General features: G+C 44.6%; 1 protein-coding gene across 4 annotated transcripts in view; it reads right to left on the reverse strand.

Annotated features, from left to right (window-relative positions):
- Positions 1–17,121, reverse strand: part of pikfyve (phosphoinositide kinase, FYVE finger containing) — a 58,185-nt gene that overhangs the window by 2,791 nt on the left and 38,273 nt on the right. For 2 of the 4 annotated variants that reach the window (XM_075480233.1, XM_075480231.1), the window contains 19 exons: positions 16,594–16,992; positions 15,241–15,341; positions 13,958–14,029; positions 13,710–13,881; positions 11,898–12,076; positions 11,708–11,821; positions 8,601–8,709; positions 8,335–8,489; positions 7,299–7,395; positions 6,369–6,426; positions 6,150–6,281; positions 5,950–6,070; positions 4,036–4,131; positions 3,865–3,945; positions 3,674–3,774; positions 3,539–3,598; positions 1,758–1,934; positions 1,569–1,672; positions 1,360–1,488 (listed from right to left, as the gene is read on the reverse strand). In XM_075480233.1, the coding sequence (XP_075336348.1) occupies positions 1,360–1,488; positions 1,569–1,672; positions 1,758–1,934; positions 3,539–3,598; positions 3,674–3,774; positions 3,865–3,945; positions 4,036–4,131; positions 5,950–6,070; positions 6,150–6,281; positions 6,369–6,426; positions 7,299–7,395; positions 8,335–8,489; positions 8,601–8,709; positions 11,708–11,821; positions 11,898–12,076; positions 13,710–13,881; positions 13,958–14,029; positions 15,241–15,341; positions 16,594–16,992 (2,457 nt within the window). Of the gene's footprint in view, positions 1–1,359; positions 1,489–1,568; positions 1,673–1,757; positions 1,935–3,538; positions 3,599–3,673; positions 3,775–3,864; positions 3,946–4,035; positions 4,132–5,928; positions 6,071–6,149; positions 6,282–6,368; positions 6,427–7,298; positions 7,396–8,334; positions 8,490–8,600; positions 8,710–11,707; positions 11,822–11,897; positions 12,077–13,709; positions 13,882–13,957; positions 14,030–15,240; positions 15,342–16,593; positions 16,993–17,121 lie in introns of all 4 variants that reach the window. The other 2 variants (XM_075480232.1, XM_075480230.1) reach the window with 1 other exon arrangement.

The following is a 17,121-nucleotide window of genomic DNA, read 5'->3' on the forward strand; positions in this document are numbered from 1 at the left end:
GCTAAGACTTGAGACTTACTTGACACTTGAAAGCTAAGACTTGGGACTTACTTGAGACCTGAAAGCTAAGACTTGGGACTTACTTGACACTTGCAAGCTAAGACTTGAGACTTACTTGACACTTGCAAGCTAAGACTTGGGACTTACTTGAGACTTTAAAGCTAAGACTTGGGACTTACTTGAGACCTGAAAGCTATGACTTGGGACTTACTTGACACTTGAAAGCTAAGACTTGAGACTTACTTGACACTTGAAAGCTAAGACTTACTTGACACTTGAAAGCTAAGACTTGGGACTTACTTGACACTTGAAAGCTAAGACTTACTTGACACTTGAAAGCTAAGACTTGGGACTTACTTGACACTTGAAAGCTAAGACTTGAGACTTACTTGACACTTGAAAGTTAAGACTTGGGACTTACTTGACACTTGAAAGCTAAGACTTGGGACTTACTTGACACTTGCAAGCTAAGACTTGGGACTTACTTGAGACTTTAAAGCTAAGACTTGGGACTTACTTGAGACTTTAAAGCTAAGACTTGAGACTTGAAAGCTAAGACTTGGAACTTACTTGACACTTGAAAGCTAAGACTTACTTGACACTTGAAAGCTAAGACTTGAGACTTACTTGACACTTGAAAGCTAAGACTTGGGACTTACTTGACACTTGAAAGCTAAGACTTGAGACTTACTTGACACTTGAAAGCTAAGACTTGGGACTTACTTGAGACCTGAAAGCTAAGACTTGGGACTTACTTGACACTTGAAAGCTAAGACTTGAGACTTACTTGACACTTGAAAGCTAAGACTTGGGACTTACTTGACACTTGCAAGCTAAGACTTGGGACTTACTTGAGACTTTAAAGCTAAGACTTGAGACTTACTTGACACTTGAAAGCTAAGACTTGAGACTTACTTGACACTTGAAAGCTAAGACTTGAGACTTACTTGACACTTGAAAGCTAAGACTTGGGACTTACTTGACACTTGCAAGCTAAGACTTGGGACTTACTTGAGACTTTAAAGCTAAGACTTGGGACTTACTTGACACTTGAAAGCTAAGACTTGAGACTTACTTGACACTTGAAAGCTAAGACTTGAGACTTACTTGACACTTGAAAGCTAAGACTTGGGACTTACTTGACACTTGCAAGCTAAGACTTGGGACTTACTTGAGACCTGAAAGCTAAGACTTGGGACTTACTTGAGACTTGAAAGCTAAGACTTGGGACTTACTTGAGACTTGAAAGCTAAGACTTGGGACTTACTAGAGACTTGCACATGTGTGACTTGGTCCCATCTCTAGTCATTTCAAACTTGGATGTAAAAACGAATGAGACCACAGCTCCGTGGGACCCACCTGAGCCATCTTGCGTCCGTAGAAGAGGTTTTCCATGACGAGCAGGTCCAGCTTCTTCTCCGTGTTGTTCTGAGAGTTCTTGTATCCGATCCTGTAGACTCCCAGTATCTTCGCCAGTGCGGTCGGCCGCTGTGGAACAAAACACGGAGGTTATTTACCGGGAACTCTGACGCCGACTCGGCCAGAAACCTTGTGGTGGCCACGCGTACTTTCTTCTGCACGGCTCCGGTGATGTAGGTGAAGTAGTGCGGCGCGAAGTCGAGGAAGGACTGGACCTCCAGCCGAGGCATCTGCTTCAGGATGAACCGGTCGTCTGAACGGAGAAAGAGCGGCAGGTTTTAGGGAGGCACAGAGTCTCGGTCAAACAAACGCCATCAGAGCCGGGGGTCCGTTCCCACCTTCCGTGGCGTAGAACACGGCTCCGGACTTTCCCCCTCGCGCCTGCCAGTTGACGCAGTGCGACAGCGAGCGGACAAAGTCGTCCTCGCTGCTCTCCATGATCTCCTCGCGCATCTTGTGGAACTCCTCGGCGTAGTAGATCCGACAGTAGAACTTGGCGTTGGCGTCTGAGAACTCTGCGAGACGGACGGAGAGGAAGCCGTTTAAAGACGAGCAGCTCGACCCACGGCTTCAACCTCTTTGGTTCTTCACCAAACTGAACTGATTTTAAAGCAACCAGTCGCAGGAAGTTGGACTTTTGCACACTTCTCATTTCAGTTTTTTTTCATACATCAGAACAGATATTTTTGTTGTTTCCCCCCAAATGTTCACAGTCAAGGCTGATTTATGGTCGCCTACGGAGACGCTCTCCGTCGCTTGTGTGCGTCGGCCAACATTCCTATCAATCTATCCGTCGAGGAGGCGGAGACTCGCGGAGACCCCAAGGGTTGTGATTGGTCGGCTAACAGCATCATTTCTGGAATCTCTTTTCCGGTTTAGCTCCTTCCTCTCACAATAACAACAACCGCCATTTCTGAAAGAGTTTACTGTGTGCCGGTCAACATTTGGCCAAAATTATTTGCGTTTCAACATCAACAAGCTCCAACTCCAACAACAGTCTTTCTCTCTCGGTCGCCATCGTTCACTGTGAGGAGTGGAACGGAGTAGTTTTAAATCTCTATACTTTTTACTTTTCCTTGAGTAGATGTGTGCAGCAGAAACTGTCCTCTTACTCCGCTACATTAGGCTACAATGAGCTGGTTACTTTTCTTCTTACCTCTTTGGTATTCTACGCCTCATTATTTTTATCCCCCCGCGTACGCCTCATTTTAATGTTTTATTCTGACGAGAGAGAGACTTCCGCCAAAGGCTCTACCACCTGACTGTGTTCCACCAATCAGACGCAGCCGTGCAGTCTGGTCAGCAGCGGGACGGGTTAGCTTTAGCATTAGCAGTCGTAGCAAACAAAGAAAGAAACAGATGAAAAATGTCAGAACCAACGGTGGGAAATGAAGACGCAGACGAGGCCTCATACTGAAAGCATGTTTACCTTACAAAGAGTGAGAAACAGCAGCTACATTATGTGTCTTCTGTGTCAACCAAAACAAACGCACATTTCAGCAGAAACTCAACATCTAACTTGAGGAAACATGTAGCGCTAAGTTTCCTAAACTCGTTTTTCCCCCCATGGATAGGTGAATGTTTGTTTTTTAGGTTACATATGGGTTACATTTGTTTTAAACATTTCCTAAGTCTCTTTTATTTTTTATTGAAGTTCTTGAATTTACCTGGATTATTTTAATTTAAGCTATTTTGTAATTAATGAATTAATTTTAATTTATTTGATCAGTTGGATGAACTCTAATTGGCCTAAAGATGATTATTTAGTATTTTTGTCTGTCTGATTGAATGCTTGTGTTAACAAATAAATCAGACGTTACTCAACAGTTACTCAGTACTTGAGTAGTTTTTTCACCGAGCACTTTTTTTACTCTTAGTCAAGTAATTATTTGATGACTACTTTTTACTTTTATTTGAGTACAATTTTTGGCTACTCTACCCACCTCTGAATAAACGTGACCTTGACCTTGACGCACGCAAGCCTCTCCGTAGCCTTTCCCGGATGACCATAAATCAGGATTTTAAGGGTTTAAAGGTTTTTCTAAAGGAGTTTTCAGGTGGAACTTTGGATCAATGAGACCTAAATGTGGGTTTCGGTTGAAAGGAACCAGAGACTCACGCAGCTCGATGTGTGGATTCAGCGTCTGCTTCTTCTGCTTATCGGCCGAGTCGGCGTCCTCTGGAAGAGAAACACAAGTCTGAGCATTTGTCCTCCATCACCTGAGCGGAGAAGTCGTGCGTTTGAACAACGTACTGAGAGGGTCGGCGTCGGTGCTGCTGCGACTCTGCTGCGACGCCGCCGACGAGGACTCGCTGGGCCTCGCCGGGCTGCTCTTCACCCGACTCTCTGCGCCGCTGAACACACAACGACACGGATCACGGCTCCGGCTTCCTTTCATCAACACTCAGAGCCTCAAACTCCATAAAAACACAGATCAAACGTACCTGCTGGGGGGCGGAGCCTCGTCCGCTCCCGAGTTGGACGCCTTGGAAATATCGTCCAGCGCCGTTTTGTACTCTTTGCAGCTGCAGCAGGTGGACGCAAACAGGACGTGATTAACGTCACACACACACAAACGCAGTGAAGAAGAAGAAGAAGAAGGAGGCGGCGGTCACCTGAGGGCGAAGGCGATGATGGAGCTGGGCTCCCTCTCGCACACTGCGATGGGCACCCGCTCGTGTTCGTACATCAGGTAGTGTTTGTCCGGATCGCTGCAGGAATCAGAAACATTCGGTTAAATTTCAGAATAAAAGCCTTTTTTAATTCCCTTCCTCAGGATTCTAAAGTGTTGCCTGGTAACCAAATGTTTTGGGTTTCCTTCCACAAGCTTCTCTCGACAGTTTTCTGGCATTTTGGCCCGTTACTCTGCACAGAACCGCTGGGACAACTGGGTCAGGTTTGTTTGGGCTCATCATCCATCAGTATATCCGCATCGTTTCCTTTTCCCATGATGCATCTGTTCTGTAGCAGAGCAGCCCCACAGCATGATGCTGCCACCCTCGTGCCTCGTAGCTGTGACGGGATTATGGCGTCTCTCACCAGTGTCAGACGGCATCTTCACTGTCGTCTTTTCCTGTTGTTGGGGCTGGATTTGTACATTTTGCTCTAATCCGTCTCCTTCCTGAGCGGTAGGATGGCCGTACACTCCCGTGGTAGTTATACCTGCGTTTTATTGTTTGAATGGATGAACGTGGGACCTTCGGGCTTCTGGAAGTCTACAATTAACTTTCCTGACATCTTCTTTTCTTCCTAAACTAGTTATGCTCTTATCTGAGCGTTTTTGTGTTTTTAGATTTAAGGTAAACACAAGAAACCTATGCTAAAAAAAAAAAAAAAAAATCAAAAATGGACCAGACTCAGTGAATAATTCCTTATAATATAGATCAGTGAGCTGTGCTGACCAACATGTCATTGGGGCCATCGGGTAGGAACCTCCTTTCATCAATGTTTCATCTAGTTGGGCCCACGACACCTCCAGGAGGCTAGACAATGACCACTGGTGTCCCAGAGTCACCCCCCTAATGCCAGCCATCACTGCTCCTCATACCACAACAACCATCTTTTACAGCCATAAGTTACCCCAGCCTCTCACCAACTGCACACCAGTCACAGCGGGGTGGGGATGCAAACCCTAGTTCGGGTAGGGGGTAATGAAAGTATAGAGGGTGCCAGAGGTGGAGGCAGGACAAGACACACTAGCAGATTCAGCCGACAAACTCACCTAAACAGTCCTACAGTCACTAAAAATGCCAGCAAAAACAAAGCCATACAAGACAACTCACCCAAAATGGCCGCCTGGTTTCAAAAGGCTCACATGGGCCGCACCCTCCACTTAAATATCTTGAACTTCTTCTTTGCTTCTTCCTAGAGTCTGTTTACCCTAAGTGCTGCCCCTGCTGGGCCCCCAGCTGCTATTGCTTCTTCTAATCCAAATCCACTGACTGGACTTTACTGCCTCATCTGACACTTCCTTCACTATTTTCCTCACACTCTGTCCACTTACACCCAGCTCCCTCAACAATGAGACAACAGACTTTGCAACAAATCCTCTACATCCTACTTCCACTGGACAGATTCTAACCTTCCATCCTCGCTGCTGTGCTTCTGCCCCCAACTCCACATATCTAAGCTTTTGCCTTTCATATGCTTCTGCTACTAATTCCTCCCAAGGAACAGTCAGCTCTATGAAATAGACTCTCATTCTACTCCTAATATTAATGATTGCGTGTCCTTGGCAGGGTTCAGTTCTTCTTCTTCTTCCACTTTACCCGCTTCCTCTGGGCTCAGTTCTGGGGTCTGTTGGACGAGGCTGAAGCTCAGAGCTTTTTCTGCTTTAAAAACACCTGTTGGCTCTTTTCTACTATGTGAGTCATATTTTATGTACTTTTAAATGTGTTTTATCACTAAAATCTGCTTGGATTGATGTCGAATGTTTCGGTTAACCAATCAGAAGCTGTTTGACGACAGAATAAAGTATTTTTCTGAAGTGCGTGCAAACTGTTTTTTACGTCTCTGACTTCCGGACGTACAACGGGACGGGGATGGGGTTGTAGCTGTTGCCGGGCAGGAAGTTGGCGAGGATGGCCTTCATGGTGGATTTCTCCTTCACCTGGCTGTCGGTGGAGCCCAGCAGGTGTCCGTCGAACACGTCTGAAAGCGAGCAGACGCAGAGCGTGAGGAGCGGAGGCGGCGTTACGATCGGCGTGCGTTCGGGCGTGCGTGCTCGTACCCTCTGGGATGCTGACGGAGTCCTGCTCGGTGAAGGTGGGTCCGGGGGTGGTGGCCTCGGCTCCGGGGTCTCCCGGCGACGGCAGCAGCAGGGAGGACGTGCTCGAGGGCAGCGTGCACAGGTGGCGGTCCTCTGTGGGGGAAAAGATCGGCGTCACAAACCAAACGGAGGCATCGAGCACTCATCTGATGATGGCGGCGTCTTGAAGCTTAAACTCACCTTTGTCCCCGTTCTGCACCACAGGCGAAGGGTTCCGAGGCGAGGAGTCCAGGGCGCTCTGTCCAAAGGAAACAGATTCGTTTGAACATCGACTGCCTCAGCAAAAGAGACGGAATAAATACCATTTAATGAAAACATTAAATGCATTAAAGGCGTCCATGGCCCTATTTTCTCTCCCTTCATATCAATGCGTTCAGCCACCTAGCGACAGCCGCGTCTGTTATGATGTTTGCTGCTCGGTCTGCACAGCAGGCAGTGATACGCAGGGAGAGAAAATAGGGCCAAGAGATTGTGAGGTCTGACTTTTTCCTGGAGAACGATTTTGTGATGCAAATGTATTACTCTGTTGAACGCATATTGTTTTGAGAAGCAAAACGCTTTATTTTTTAAACCCCAGCCAACTAGCCGGACTACCTTCATCAACACCAAAACGAGGCTGGAACTCTGCTCACAGGACGCAGCAGGGGGTAAGAAGATGTTCATAAATGATGTTGCTGATATGGGATGTTACACAGCTTCATGTCAAAAGAGGCGAACTGTCCCTTTAATTTTATTTTTTATTTATTTGTTATGTATTTTAAATTGTTTGTTTTTATGTAAGGTGAACGTGAATGCCTATGAAAGGCGCCTATAAATAAAATGTATTATTATTATTATTATCAAGATAATCACGTTTAAAGGGAAGTTCTGTGGGTTTTCAGGCAGCTTTTATGGATGTTTCTCTGGTGGAAACTGATTTAAAACAGCTTAAAATAAAGTGACGGCTTCATGAAGCTAAACATTTAAGTCTTTGTGGAACTGTATCCTTCAGAGGAGAGGCTGATAAATGAGAAGAACTGGAGATGTTATCTGACTCTGTAATGACATCATGATTATTTAGTTGATTTGTTCCAGAATCGAACACTTGAGGGTAGAACGGCGGAGGCCCACCTTGGTGTCCTCCGTGGCGGCCGGGCGGTGCCTGCCTGGACTCGGGGGGACGGAGAGGCGCTTCCTGCCTTTCTCCTGCTGGAACAAGTCCTGAAGTCTGAGGAGGAAACGGTGAAGAATGTCAAGAAGAGAGATAAAATATAAATGTGCTTTATTTATACAGCCCTTTTTATCATTTCGATGTAGCAAAGTGCTTTACAGCAGGTAATAAATAAAGAGAAGAATAAGTAAAAACAAATAAAAACAATAAAAGAAAAGTGATAGCAATAAAATACAACAAAATCTAATAAGATAAAATAAGATAAAAGTGCCATCATGCTACTGGGTATTAAAGCAATCCTAAATAAGTAGGTTTTTAGCCTGGATGTGAAGAGGCCCAGGTCAGAAATAAGACGCAGCTGGACGGGGGGCTTATTCCAGAGCCTGGGGGCAGCTTTGGGAAAAGGCTCGCTCACCCCAGGGTTTGTATTCTGACCTGGGCACTTCCAGCAGAAACTGATCTGCTGACCTCAGAGCTCTACCAGGACTGTTAAAAGCTCAGATAAATACGACGGGGCGAGGCCGCTAAGAGCTTTAAAAACCAACATTAAAAGTTTAAAATCAGTTCTATAAAGGACAGGAAGCCGATGGAGGGAGTTAAGAACAGGAGTGATGTGCACACGTCTGTTGGTGTTGGTTAAAGACGGGCAGCAGCGTTCTGCACCTGCTGAAGGCGGCTGAGAGAAGACTGGGAGACGCCCACATAAAGAGCATTAAAATAGTCTGACCTTGGATGGCTTTCTCAAGGTCATGACGACTTAAAAACATTTTAACTTTGGCCAGGAGACGCAGCTGGAAAAAACTAGTCCTGACGATGTTGTTAATTTGTTTGTCTGACCTCAGATCAAAGGTCAAAGGTCACTCCCAGATTTCTGATAGAACTAAGCTTTGAAGACGAGGTGCCAAAGCCGGCCGTCACAGTGTCCCCAAACACAATGAGTTCAGTTCTGTCATCACTTAAATAAATGGAGATGGAGAAATGAGCGGCGGTCCTGACCTGCTGTTCCAGGCCTGCAGCATCTCACACAGACTCTGCTTCTTCACCACCAGCGACTCCAGCACCGCCTGCAGCTGCTGAGGAGCGTCCATGCCGCAGGTCTGCAGACGCACCTGCAGCTTATCCATCCAGCTGCGAAGCTCCGCCTCCTCCATCTGCACACAAACACAAACGCCGTGAGCCCGACGCGCCGACACGCCACCGCCGACACGCCACCGCCGACACGCCACCGCCGAGGCGCCACCGGAGGGGCAGGCGACACCTACGTCTTTCTGAGCGAACAGGTCCTCCATCTTCTCCTCCCGAGTCTTACTGAAGGTGTCGGTTTTCAGGGAGGTGAGGCGGTCGTCTATGGCCAGGTACACCTGAGCCACCCTGAGGGAGGGGGGGGGGGAAGGAGGAGGAAGAAGAGGAGGAGGAAGAGGGGGAAGAAGAGGAGGAGGAGGAAGAGGGGAAGAAGAGGAGGGGGAGGAAGAGGGGGAAGAAGAAGAGGAGGAGGAAGAGGGGGAAGAAGAGGAGGAGGAGGAAGAGGGGAAGAAGAGGAGGGGGAGGAAGAGGGGGAAGAAGAGGAGGAAGAGGAGGGGGAAGAGGAGGAGGAAGAAGAAGAGGAGGAAGAGGAGGGGGAAGAGGAGGGGGAAGAGGGGGAAGAGGAGGAGGAAGAAGAAGAGGAGGAAGAGGAGGGGGAAGAGGAGGAGGAAGAGGAGAGGGAAGAGGAGGGGGAAGAGGGGGAAGAGGAGGAGGAGGAAGAAGAAGAGGAGGAAGAGGAGGGGGAAGAGGAGGAGGAAGAGGAGGGGGAAGAGGGGGAGGAAGAGGAGGAAGAGGAGGGGGTAGAAGAGGAGGAGGAAGAGGAGGGGGAAGAGGGGGAGGAAGAGGAGGAAGAGGAGGAAGAGGAGGGGGAAGAGGAGGGGGAAGAGGGGGAGGAAGAGGAGGAAGAGGAGGGGGTAGAAGAGGAGGAGGAAGAGGAGGGGGAAGAGGGGAGGAAGAGGAGGAAGAGGAGGAGGGGGAAGAGGAGGAGGAAGAGGAGGAAGAGGAGGAGGGGGAAGAGGAGGAAGAGGAGGAAGAGGAGGAGGGGGAAGAGGAGGAAGAGGAGGAAGAGGAGGGGGAAGAGGAGGGGGAAGAGGGGGAGGAAGAGGAGGAAGAGGAGGGGGTAGAAGAGGAGGAGGAAGAGGAGGGGGAAGAGGGGAGGAAGAGGAGGAAGAGGAGGAGGGGGAAGAGGAGGAAGAGGAGGAAGAGGAGGGGGAAGAGGAGGAGGAAGAGGGGGAGGAAGAGGAGGAAGAGGAGGAGGGGGAAGAGGAGGAAGAGGAGGGGGAAGAGGAGGAGGAAGAGGAGGGGGAAGAGGGGGAGGAAGACGAGGAAGAGGAGGGGGTAGAAGAGGAGGAGGAAGAGGGGGAAGAAGAGGAGGAAGAAGAGGAGGAGGAAGAGGAGGAGGAAGAGGAGGGGGACACCGTCAGAACTGCTGAGTCAAACTAAATCCACGTAAAGAAGAAGCAGAAAGTTGTTGTTCATCTTTGTCCTCGCTGTTTGGTGCGTTTTCAGTTTTACTGAAGATTAAACACATCATCAGGTCCTAAAAGGAGGTCAAAGCAACATGTGACACCGTGTCTGAGGCGGCACTTTTAACACAAACAGAGGACCAACATGTGGAAGTGGAGCAGAACTTCTCTGTTCCTGCTGCTTTAGTGCAGCTCCATTTTAATCATTAATCTATTCACAGCTCATCAGGTCGGATTTCTGGTGAAAAATCCCCTCAGATGAGTTAAAGCAGGAATAACTTTGATCCTTCAGACTCTGGGACAGAAATGAACAGCAAATAAGTGAATATAAAACTTCTTAAGCAGACATTAGTTGGCTTCTAAAGGAGTTTTATGATCCTTTAGCCGTCGACTGACTCAACATTTTGCTTTGAAAGTTTCTGAGTCACAGGAGTGCAGCTTCCATTAATCTCTGTGATGATTCTCCAAGTGATGATTTATATTGATTCATGATTTATTTATATTGATTCATGATTTATTTATATTGATTCATGATTTATTTATATTGATTTAGGATTTGTTTATGATTTATTTATATTGATTTAGGATTTATTTATATTGATTTATTTATATTGATTCATGATTTATTTATATTGATTAATGATTTGTTTATATTGATTCATGATTTATTTATATTGATTCATGATTTATTTATATTGATTTAGGATTTGTTTATATTGATTCATGATTTATTTATATTGATTTAGGATTTGTTTATATTGATTCATGATTTATTTAAATTGATTTGTTTATTTTGATTCATGATTTATTTATATTGATTTAGGATTTATTTATATTGATTTATTTATATTGATTTAGGATTTATTTATATTGATTTATTTATATTGATTCATGATTTATTTATATTGATTAATGATTTGTTTATATTGATTTATGATTTGTTTATATTGATTCATGATTTATTTATAATGATTTATGATTTATTTATATTGATTCATGATTTATTTATATTGATTAATGATTTATTTATATTGATTTAGGATTTGTTTATATTGATTCATGATTTATTTATAATGATTTATGATTTATTTATATTGATTTAGGATTTGTTTACATTGATTCATGATTTATTTATAATGATTTATGATTTATTTATATTGATTTATGATTTATTTAAATTGATTTGTTTATTTTGATTCATGATTTATTTATATTGATTTAGGATTTATTTATATTGATTTATTTATATTGATTCATGATTTATTTATATTGATTAATGATTTGTTTATATTGATTTATGATTTGTTTATATTGATTCATGATTTATTTATAATGATTTATGATTTATTTATATTGATTCATGATTTATTTATATTGATTAATGATTTATTTATATTGATTTAGGATTTGTTTATATTGATTCATGATTTATTTATAATGATTTATGATTTATTTATATTGATTTAGGATTTGTTTACATTGATTCATGATTTATTTATAATGATTTATGATTTATTTATATTGATTTATGATTTATTTAAATTGATTTGTTTATTTTGATTCATGATTTATTTATATTGATTTAGGATTTATTTATATTGATTTATTTATATTGATTCATGATTTATTTATATTGATTAATGATTTGTTTATATTGATTTATGATTTATTTATATTGATTCATGATTTGTTTATAATGATTTATGATTTATTTATATTGATTCAGGATTTATTTATATTGATTTATGATTTGTTTATTTTGATTTATGATTTATTTATATTGATTTATGATTTATTTATATTGATTCATGATTTATAAGTGATCTAAGTGATGATTCTCTAACTTCTCTTGACATTAAAACGACGTTAGAGTGAGTTACTTCAGAGAGAAGTCCTTCATGTCCTGCTGCAGGGAGCCTTTGGAGGGGCCCAGGTTCCTGATGAAGATCTTGGGGCGAGGAAGACAGATCTCCAGCAGCCTCACGGAGGTGTAGCTGAGGAAACAGGAAGTGATGAATCTGCCGTTTCATTGGCTGCAGCTCAGAGGCAGGTGGGAGGAGGCGGGGTTACCTGAAGGAGGCCACCATCTGGTTGTAGGAGAAGTACTGGTGGTAGTCTTTGTGGATGGAGTGGCCGCAGGGCTCGGCGTTGGCCCGCCGGGTGTACTGATGGCCGTAGAAGCGGAGCTCCAGATATTTGGCGAAAGACATGGACCACGAGTCGTTGGACAGCGGCACCACGGGGGTCACCTGCAGAGGGAAGATGGAGTTTTACTTTCAGCACATTTCAGGCACTTTCTTTAGCTGCATCTGTGAAAAACAGCTTCATAGTTTCAACTTTTTTGTACATTTACGTTAAAAACTGCTTTCAGTTTCCAAAAGAGTCAAATTAATATAAAAAATTCAGTTTAAAAAAAATCCTAATAAAAAAATAATGAACGTTATCACGTCTAAAAGTAGAAAAGTAGGAAAAAAACATACAATAATAAGAATTGTATGTTATTCAACATTAAGAAAAAGTAAATAAGATTCAATTTAAAGCTTTAAAAAAGAATATAAGATATAATCTAATTATGGAACAATTAATATAAATGAAATGATTAAACTGTTCATTTCTGGTGGCATAAAACAATCTAGAAGCTCTTTGTGGGTTTTAGACTGGAATTAAGATTTGTTCCCATTTCTTTAGCTGCATGTGTGAAAAACAGCAAAGATAACACAGTGTGACAGACAGAAAACAGGATTTCTGCAGCAACAAGGTGATTCCCAAAGAGCTGTTAGCTGAAAACTTGGCATATCTCAGCATGGTGTGCAGTGTGTCCTTAAAACATTTGAGGAATTCCAAAGAAGAGCTTTGGGATGTCCTTCAAGAAGCCTGGAGAACTATTCCTGAAGACTCCTTAAAGAAAGGACAGAAAGCTCGTCTGAGAGGGTTCAGGCTGTGTTGGAGGAGAAAGGAGCTCAGAGCAGATATTCACTTTAAAGCTGCTCAGAACTGAACTAAATCTGGTTCCGACTCAGATTCTGGGTTTATGTTCATGTTGGAACATCTACAGATGCGGCTAACTCCGGCGTACCTGTTTGCAGATGCGGCTAACTCCGGCGTACCTGTTTGCAGATCCAGCTAACTCCGGCGTACCTGTTTACAGATGCGGCTAACTCCTGCGTACCTGTTTGCAGATGCGGCTAACTCCGGCGTACCTGTTTGCAGTGGCGGCTAACTCCGGCGTACCTGTTTGCAGATGCGGCTAACTCCGGCGTACCTGTTTGCAGATGTGGCTAACTCCGGCGTACCTGTTTGCAGATGTGGCTAACTCCGGCGTACCTGTTTGCAGATGCGGCTAACTCCGGCGTACCTGTTTGCAGATGCGGCTAACTCCGGCGTACCTGTTTGCAGTTGCGGCTAACTCCGGCGTACCTGTTTGCAGATGCGGCTAACTCCGGCGTACCTGTTTGCAGATGCGGCTAACTCCGGCGTACCTGTTTACAGATGCGGCTAACTCCTGCGTACCTGTTTGCAGATGCGGCTAACTCCGGCGTACCTGTTTGCAGTTGCGGCTAACTCCGGCGTACCTGTTTGCAGATCCAGCTAACTCCGGCGTACCTGTTTACAGATGCGGCTAACTCCTGCGTACCTGTTTGCAGATGCGGCTAACTCCGGCGTACCTGTTTGCAGTTGCGGCTAACTCCGGCGTACCTGTTTGCAGATGCGGCTAACTCCGGCGTACCTGTTTGCAGATCCAGCTAACTCCGGCGTACCTGTTTGCAGATGTGGCTAACTCCGGCGTACCTGTTTGCAGATGCGGCTAACTCCGGCGTACCTGTTTGCAGATGCGGCTAACTCCGGCGTACCTGTTTGCAGATGCGGCTAACTCCGGCGTACCTGTTTGCAGATGCGGCACCAGGAGTAGTTGAGGATGGTGTGCTGGTAGCCGGGCACGGGGGAGTCCAGCTCCTTCAGCACGATCTGCACGCAGCCGCTGCCGTGCACGAAGCGGCGGATGTGGTGCACCATGGGAGTCTCACAGAACATGCTGGGGCACTGGTAGGACGGCCTGCAGAGCGCACACACACACACGGTGAAGAACACCGGCGCTGAAAGGCGGCGCTGTGAGGATAAAGCGGTCTCACCTGAAACAGTAACGCTCCAGGAACACGCCCAGAGAGAGGTCGTTCTTCCCGTAAAACTCCATGGTGACGATCCTGCCAACGGCACAGACACTCAATGTTTCTGATTCAGACATGATGGTGTGTGTGTGTGTGTGTGTTCTTGCACTGACTATTGAGTGAGAACCAAGTCAAGTTTTTAACCAACAGAGTGAGGTCATTTTTACATAGTGAGGTCATTTTGGCCGGTCCTCACTGTTTCTCTCTAGATGACTTTCTTAGGTTATATAGATGCTATCCTCTAATTTTTCTCAGTAGGACCTCAGAATGTCCTAAGTGTCAATTTTTCACCCCTAAAGTTTAACACAGATTAACACATTGACTCCCAAGTCACGTAAAACTACGTTTTTACTGCCCATGCGTTGGCTCCCACATGGTAAAAATACGTTTTTACGTTTTTTTTTATGGATTCTGAATCTATACATTCTAATGCACATTCTGTGTGATTTTTGTAATTATGTGATGAACAGAACTGACATAGATGGCAGTCAAAAACTGGTGTCATCATCTGGACATTTTGATCATTACGCCAATGGCTTTGCGTCAACTCAAGAACAATTGTGATAACGCTGCATTGATTGTTGTGCATTTCCGCATTTTGTCCAATCGCACGTGTCGGTTTCCAGAGGGTGGCGGTAAAGTAACATAAACAAACAACAAGAAGGAGAAGAAGACACGGGACAAGTCTAAGGAGGCGGTCTTATGAACAGGTTAGCTTTGCAACATGCGACACGACGCAAATCCTCTGACCCGGATATGTAAGTGTCTAAAGTGCCACAGGCTGAAAGAGCGCATGTTTCACAAAAGCCCCGATATCTCAGTTTGTTGTTGATTTTGGTGGATACTCGCCTTGGTTTAGCTAAGGATAGCTCGCTAATGGCGGCACCTAGAGACACGCAGTTTCGACCTACAAAGAGTTTAAAGTCTCAGCTTTCAAACGAGCCATAACATGTTTCAGTGGCCCTATCAAATAATGTGCTGTGACGTCAAAAAAATGGTTTAGAACGCTGGGATTCTACGACATAATTCCGTAAACACCGCCGGTATTCAATGTGTTAAAATCTTTTTCTGAATGTTTTGTGCTTCTCAAAATCTGAAGCAGTGTATTGGATCACTGGAATGACACTTTGTTTATTTCTGAGTGAACTAGAAATACTGGTCCTCACTTTGTGATTGGTTTTATTCGGTCCTTACTCAGCTACGAGTGCAAGAATGTGTGTGTGTGTGTGTGTGTGTGTGTGTGTTACCACGGGCTGACGCAGGGGTTGGGCGCGTTGTTGGACTGAACCGATGAGCTGCTGAAGAGCACACACAGCCTCTGATGGTTGACCGGGTTCAAACAGTCCAGCTGAGGACGATAAGAACAGCAGATAAATTTGAGTTACACCAATGTTACTTTGTTAGATTAGATTAGATTATACTTTATTCATCCCACAACTGGGAACACAGCAAGAAACGCAACAACAGATATGAACAGGAAATTTAAAAAAGAGAAATTTAAAAAAAAGAGAAAAAGCAAGTACTAAAAAGTAAAGTGAGCTATAGTATAAATAATATTGCACATTATGAAGTTGAAATGAATAAAATATAAATAAACACGGTTAAAGAAAAATCTCTCTGCCCGTGCTGCCCCCTCTCCAGCGTAGAAAATGGCTGAAGCTACCACAGAGAGGTAGAAAGTCCTGAGGAGAGCCCTGCACACACCGAACGGCCTCAGTCTCCTCAATCTCCTCAGCTGGAGGCGACTCTGGCCCTTCTTGTTATTAGCTGAAGCTTTCTAGCTGAACGGTTCCGTTCTGCAACTCATCAACCTGCAGCTGTGTGGATAAGCTGCGTTTCCAACACTCCTGTTATTGTTATTACCATCACTGCTGATGAGAAAGCATCGTTTGCTAGCATCTGCTGCTAGCTTACAGCTAAACTGTTACCCTCTGGGATCAACAGAGGAATTATCTATATATAGAGCTGGAGGGGAACAGCTTCATTAAGTCTGTGTTACTGCATTAAATCAGCTTCTAAATGATTTAGTCCTTAGTTTATTTGTTTATTTTATTCATCAAAAGTTGCTCGGTTCTGTCAGACAGAGTCAGCTTTAACACCCCAGGTGTGTTTAAACCAACAGTTCTTGTACCTTTAAATTAGACATCAGAAATTTTATTTAGTTACTTTTTATTAAGTGATTTTCTTTCTATTAAGTAATCTTAATTATCGTATTGGCACATGCCAATGCCAATGTTTGTGTTATGTTAATCTGGAACTGTTGTGTATTTTTCTTTATGGAAAACTAATAAAGTTCATGTCATAAAAAAATAAAATAAAATTAGACCTCAGAAAAATGTGGAAACTTTAAAGTTTCTGCAATGAGCACCTTTCTGATTTTAAGCTTCTGTTTTAATAAAAACCTCTTAAAGGTTTCATTCCTTTTCTCTTCGGAATCATCTTCTGAAATGGATCCCTTTCTTTTACACATTCCTGAGGAACCTTCCACAGAACCGCGGTTCCACCAGAGAACCCGTTCACACTGATGATGAGCTGATACGTTTATGTTACTGGATGCAGCTGAGTAACAGAGTCAGAGTAAAAGAGCTGAACCTGCTCACCTTCGGGGCCCAGCTGCCGTCGCCCTGCTTGCCCGTCTTCTCCTCCTCAGTGTCGGCCTTCGCCAGCGTTTTGATCGGAGCGTCCGCCGCTCGGTTCGGACCGGCAGCCGCGGGGCCGGCGGAGCCGAAGGGGTCGCCGGCGTCCTTCTGCCGGATCCGGCCGCCGTTGGCTCTGTAGTCCGCCAGCATCCTGGCCAGATCCTGGCTGCTGGTGAGATGCTCCACGATGCGGGTCCTGGTGAGGCTGTGGCAGGGCAGCACGTCCACGGGCTTCGGCTGGGCGGCGCCGTTCGTCTGCCCGCCGACCAGAGAGGAGGGCGCCGAGTCTTTGAGGAGCTGCCGTTTCCTGCGCCCGTCCAGCTCCTTCAAGTCCTTGTTGAGGAGAGGAGATAAGTAGACCTGCGGGACGGAGGAATCACCACCATTATCAGCGTTTAAACGTCTGCTTTAAGGTTTTTGGTCATGAATGCAGAAACGTGAGTAAATAAAGTTTCAGTTTGACAGTTAAACTCCAGATTATTTTGGAAC

Source organism: Odontesthes bonariensis, chromosome 12 (assembly GCF_027942865.1).
Source record: "Odontesthes bonariensis isolate fOdoBon6 chromosome 12, fOdoBon6.hap1, whole genome shotgun sequence".
Classification (NCBI taxonomy): domain Eukaryota; kingdom Metazoa; phylum Chordata; class Actinopteri; order Atheriniformes; family Atherinopsidae; genus Odontesthes; species Odontesthes bonariensis.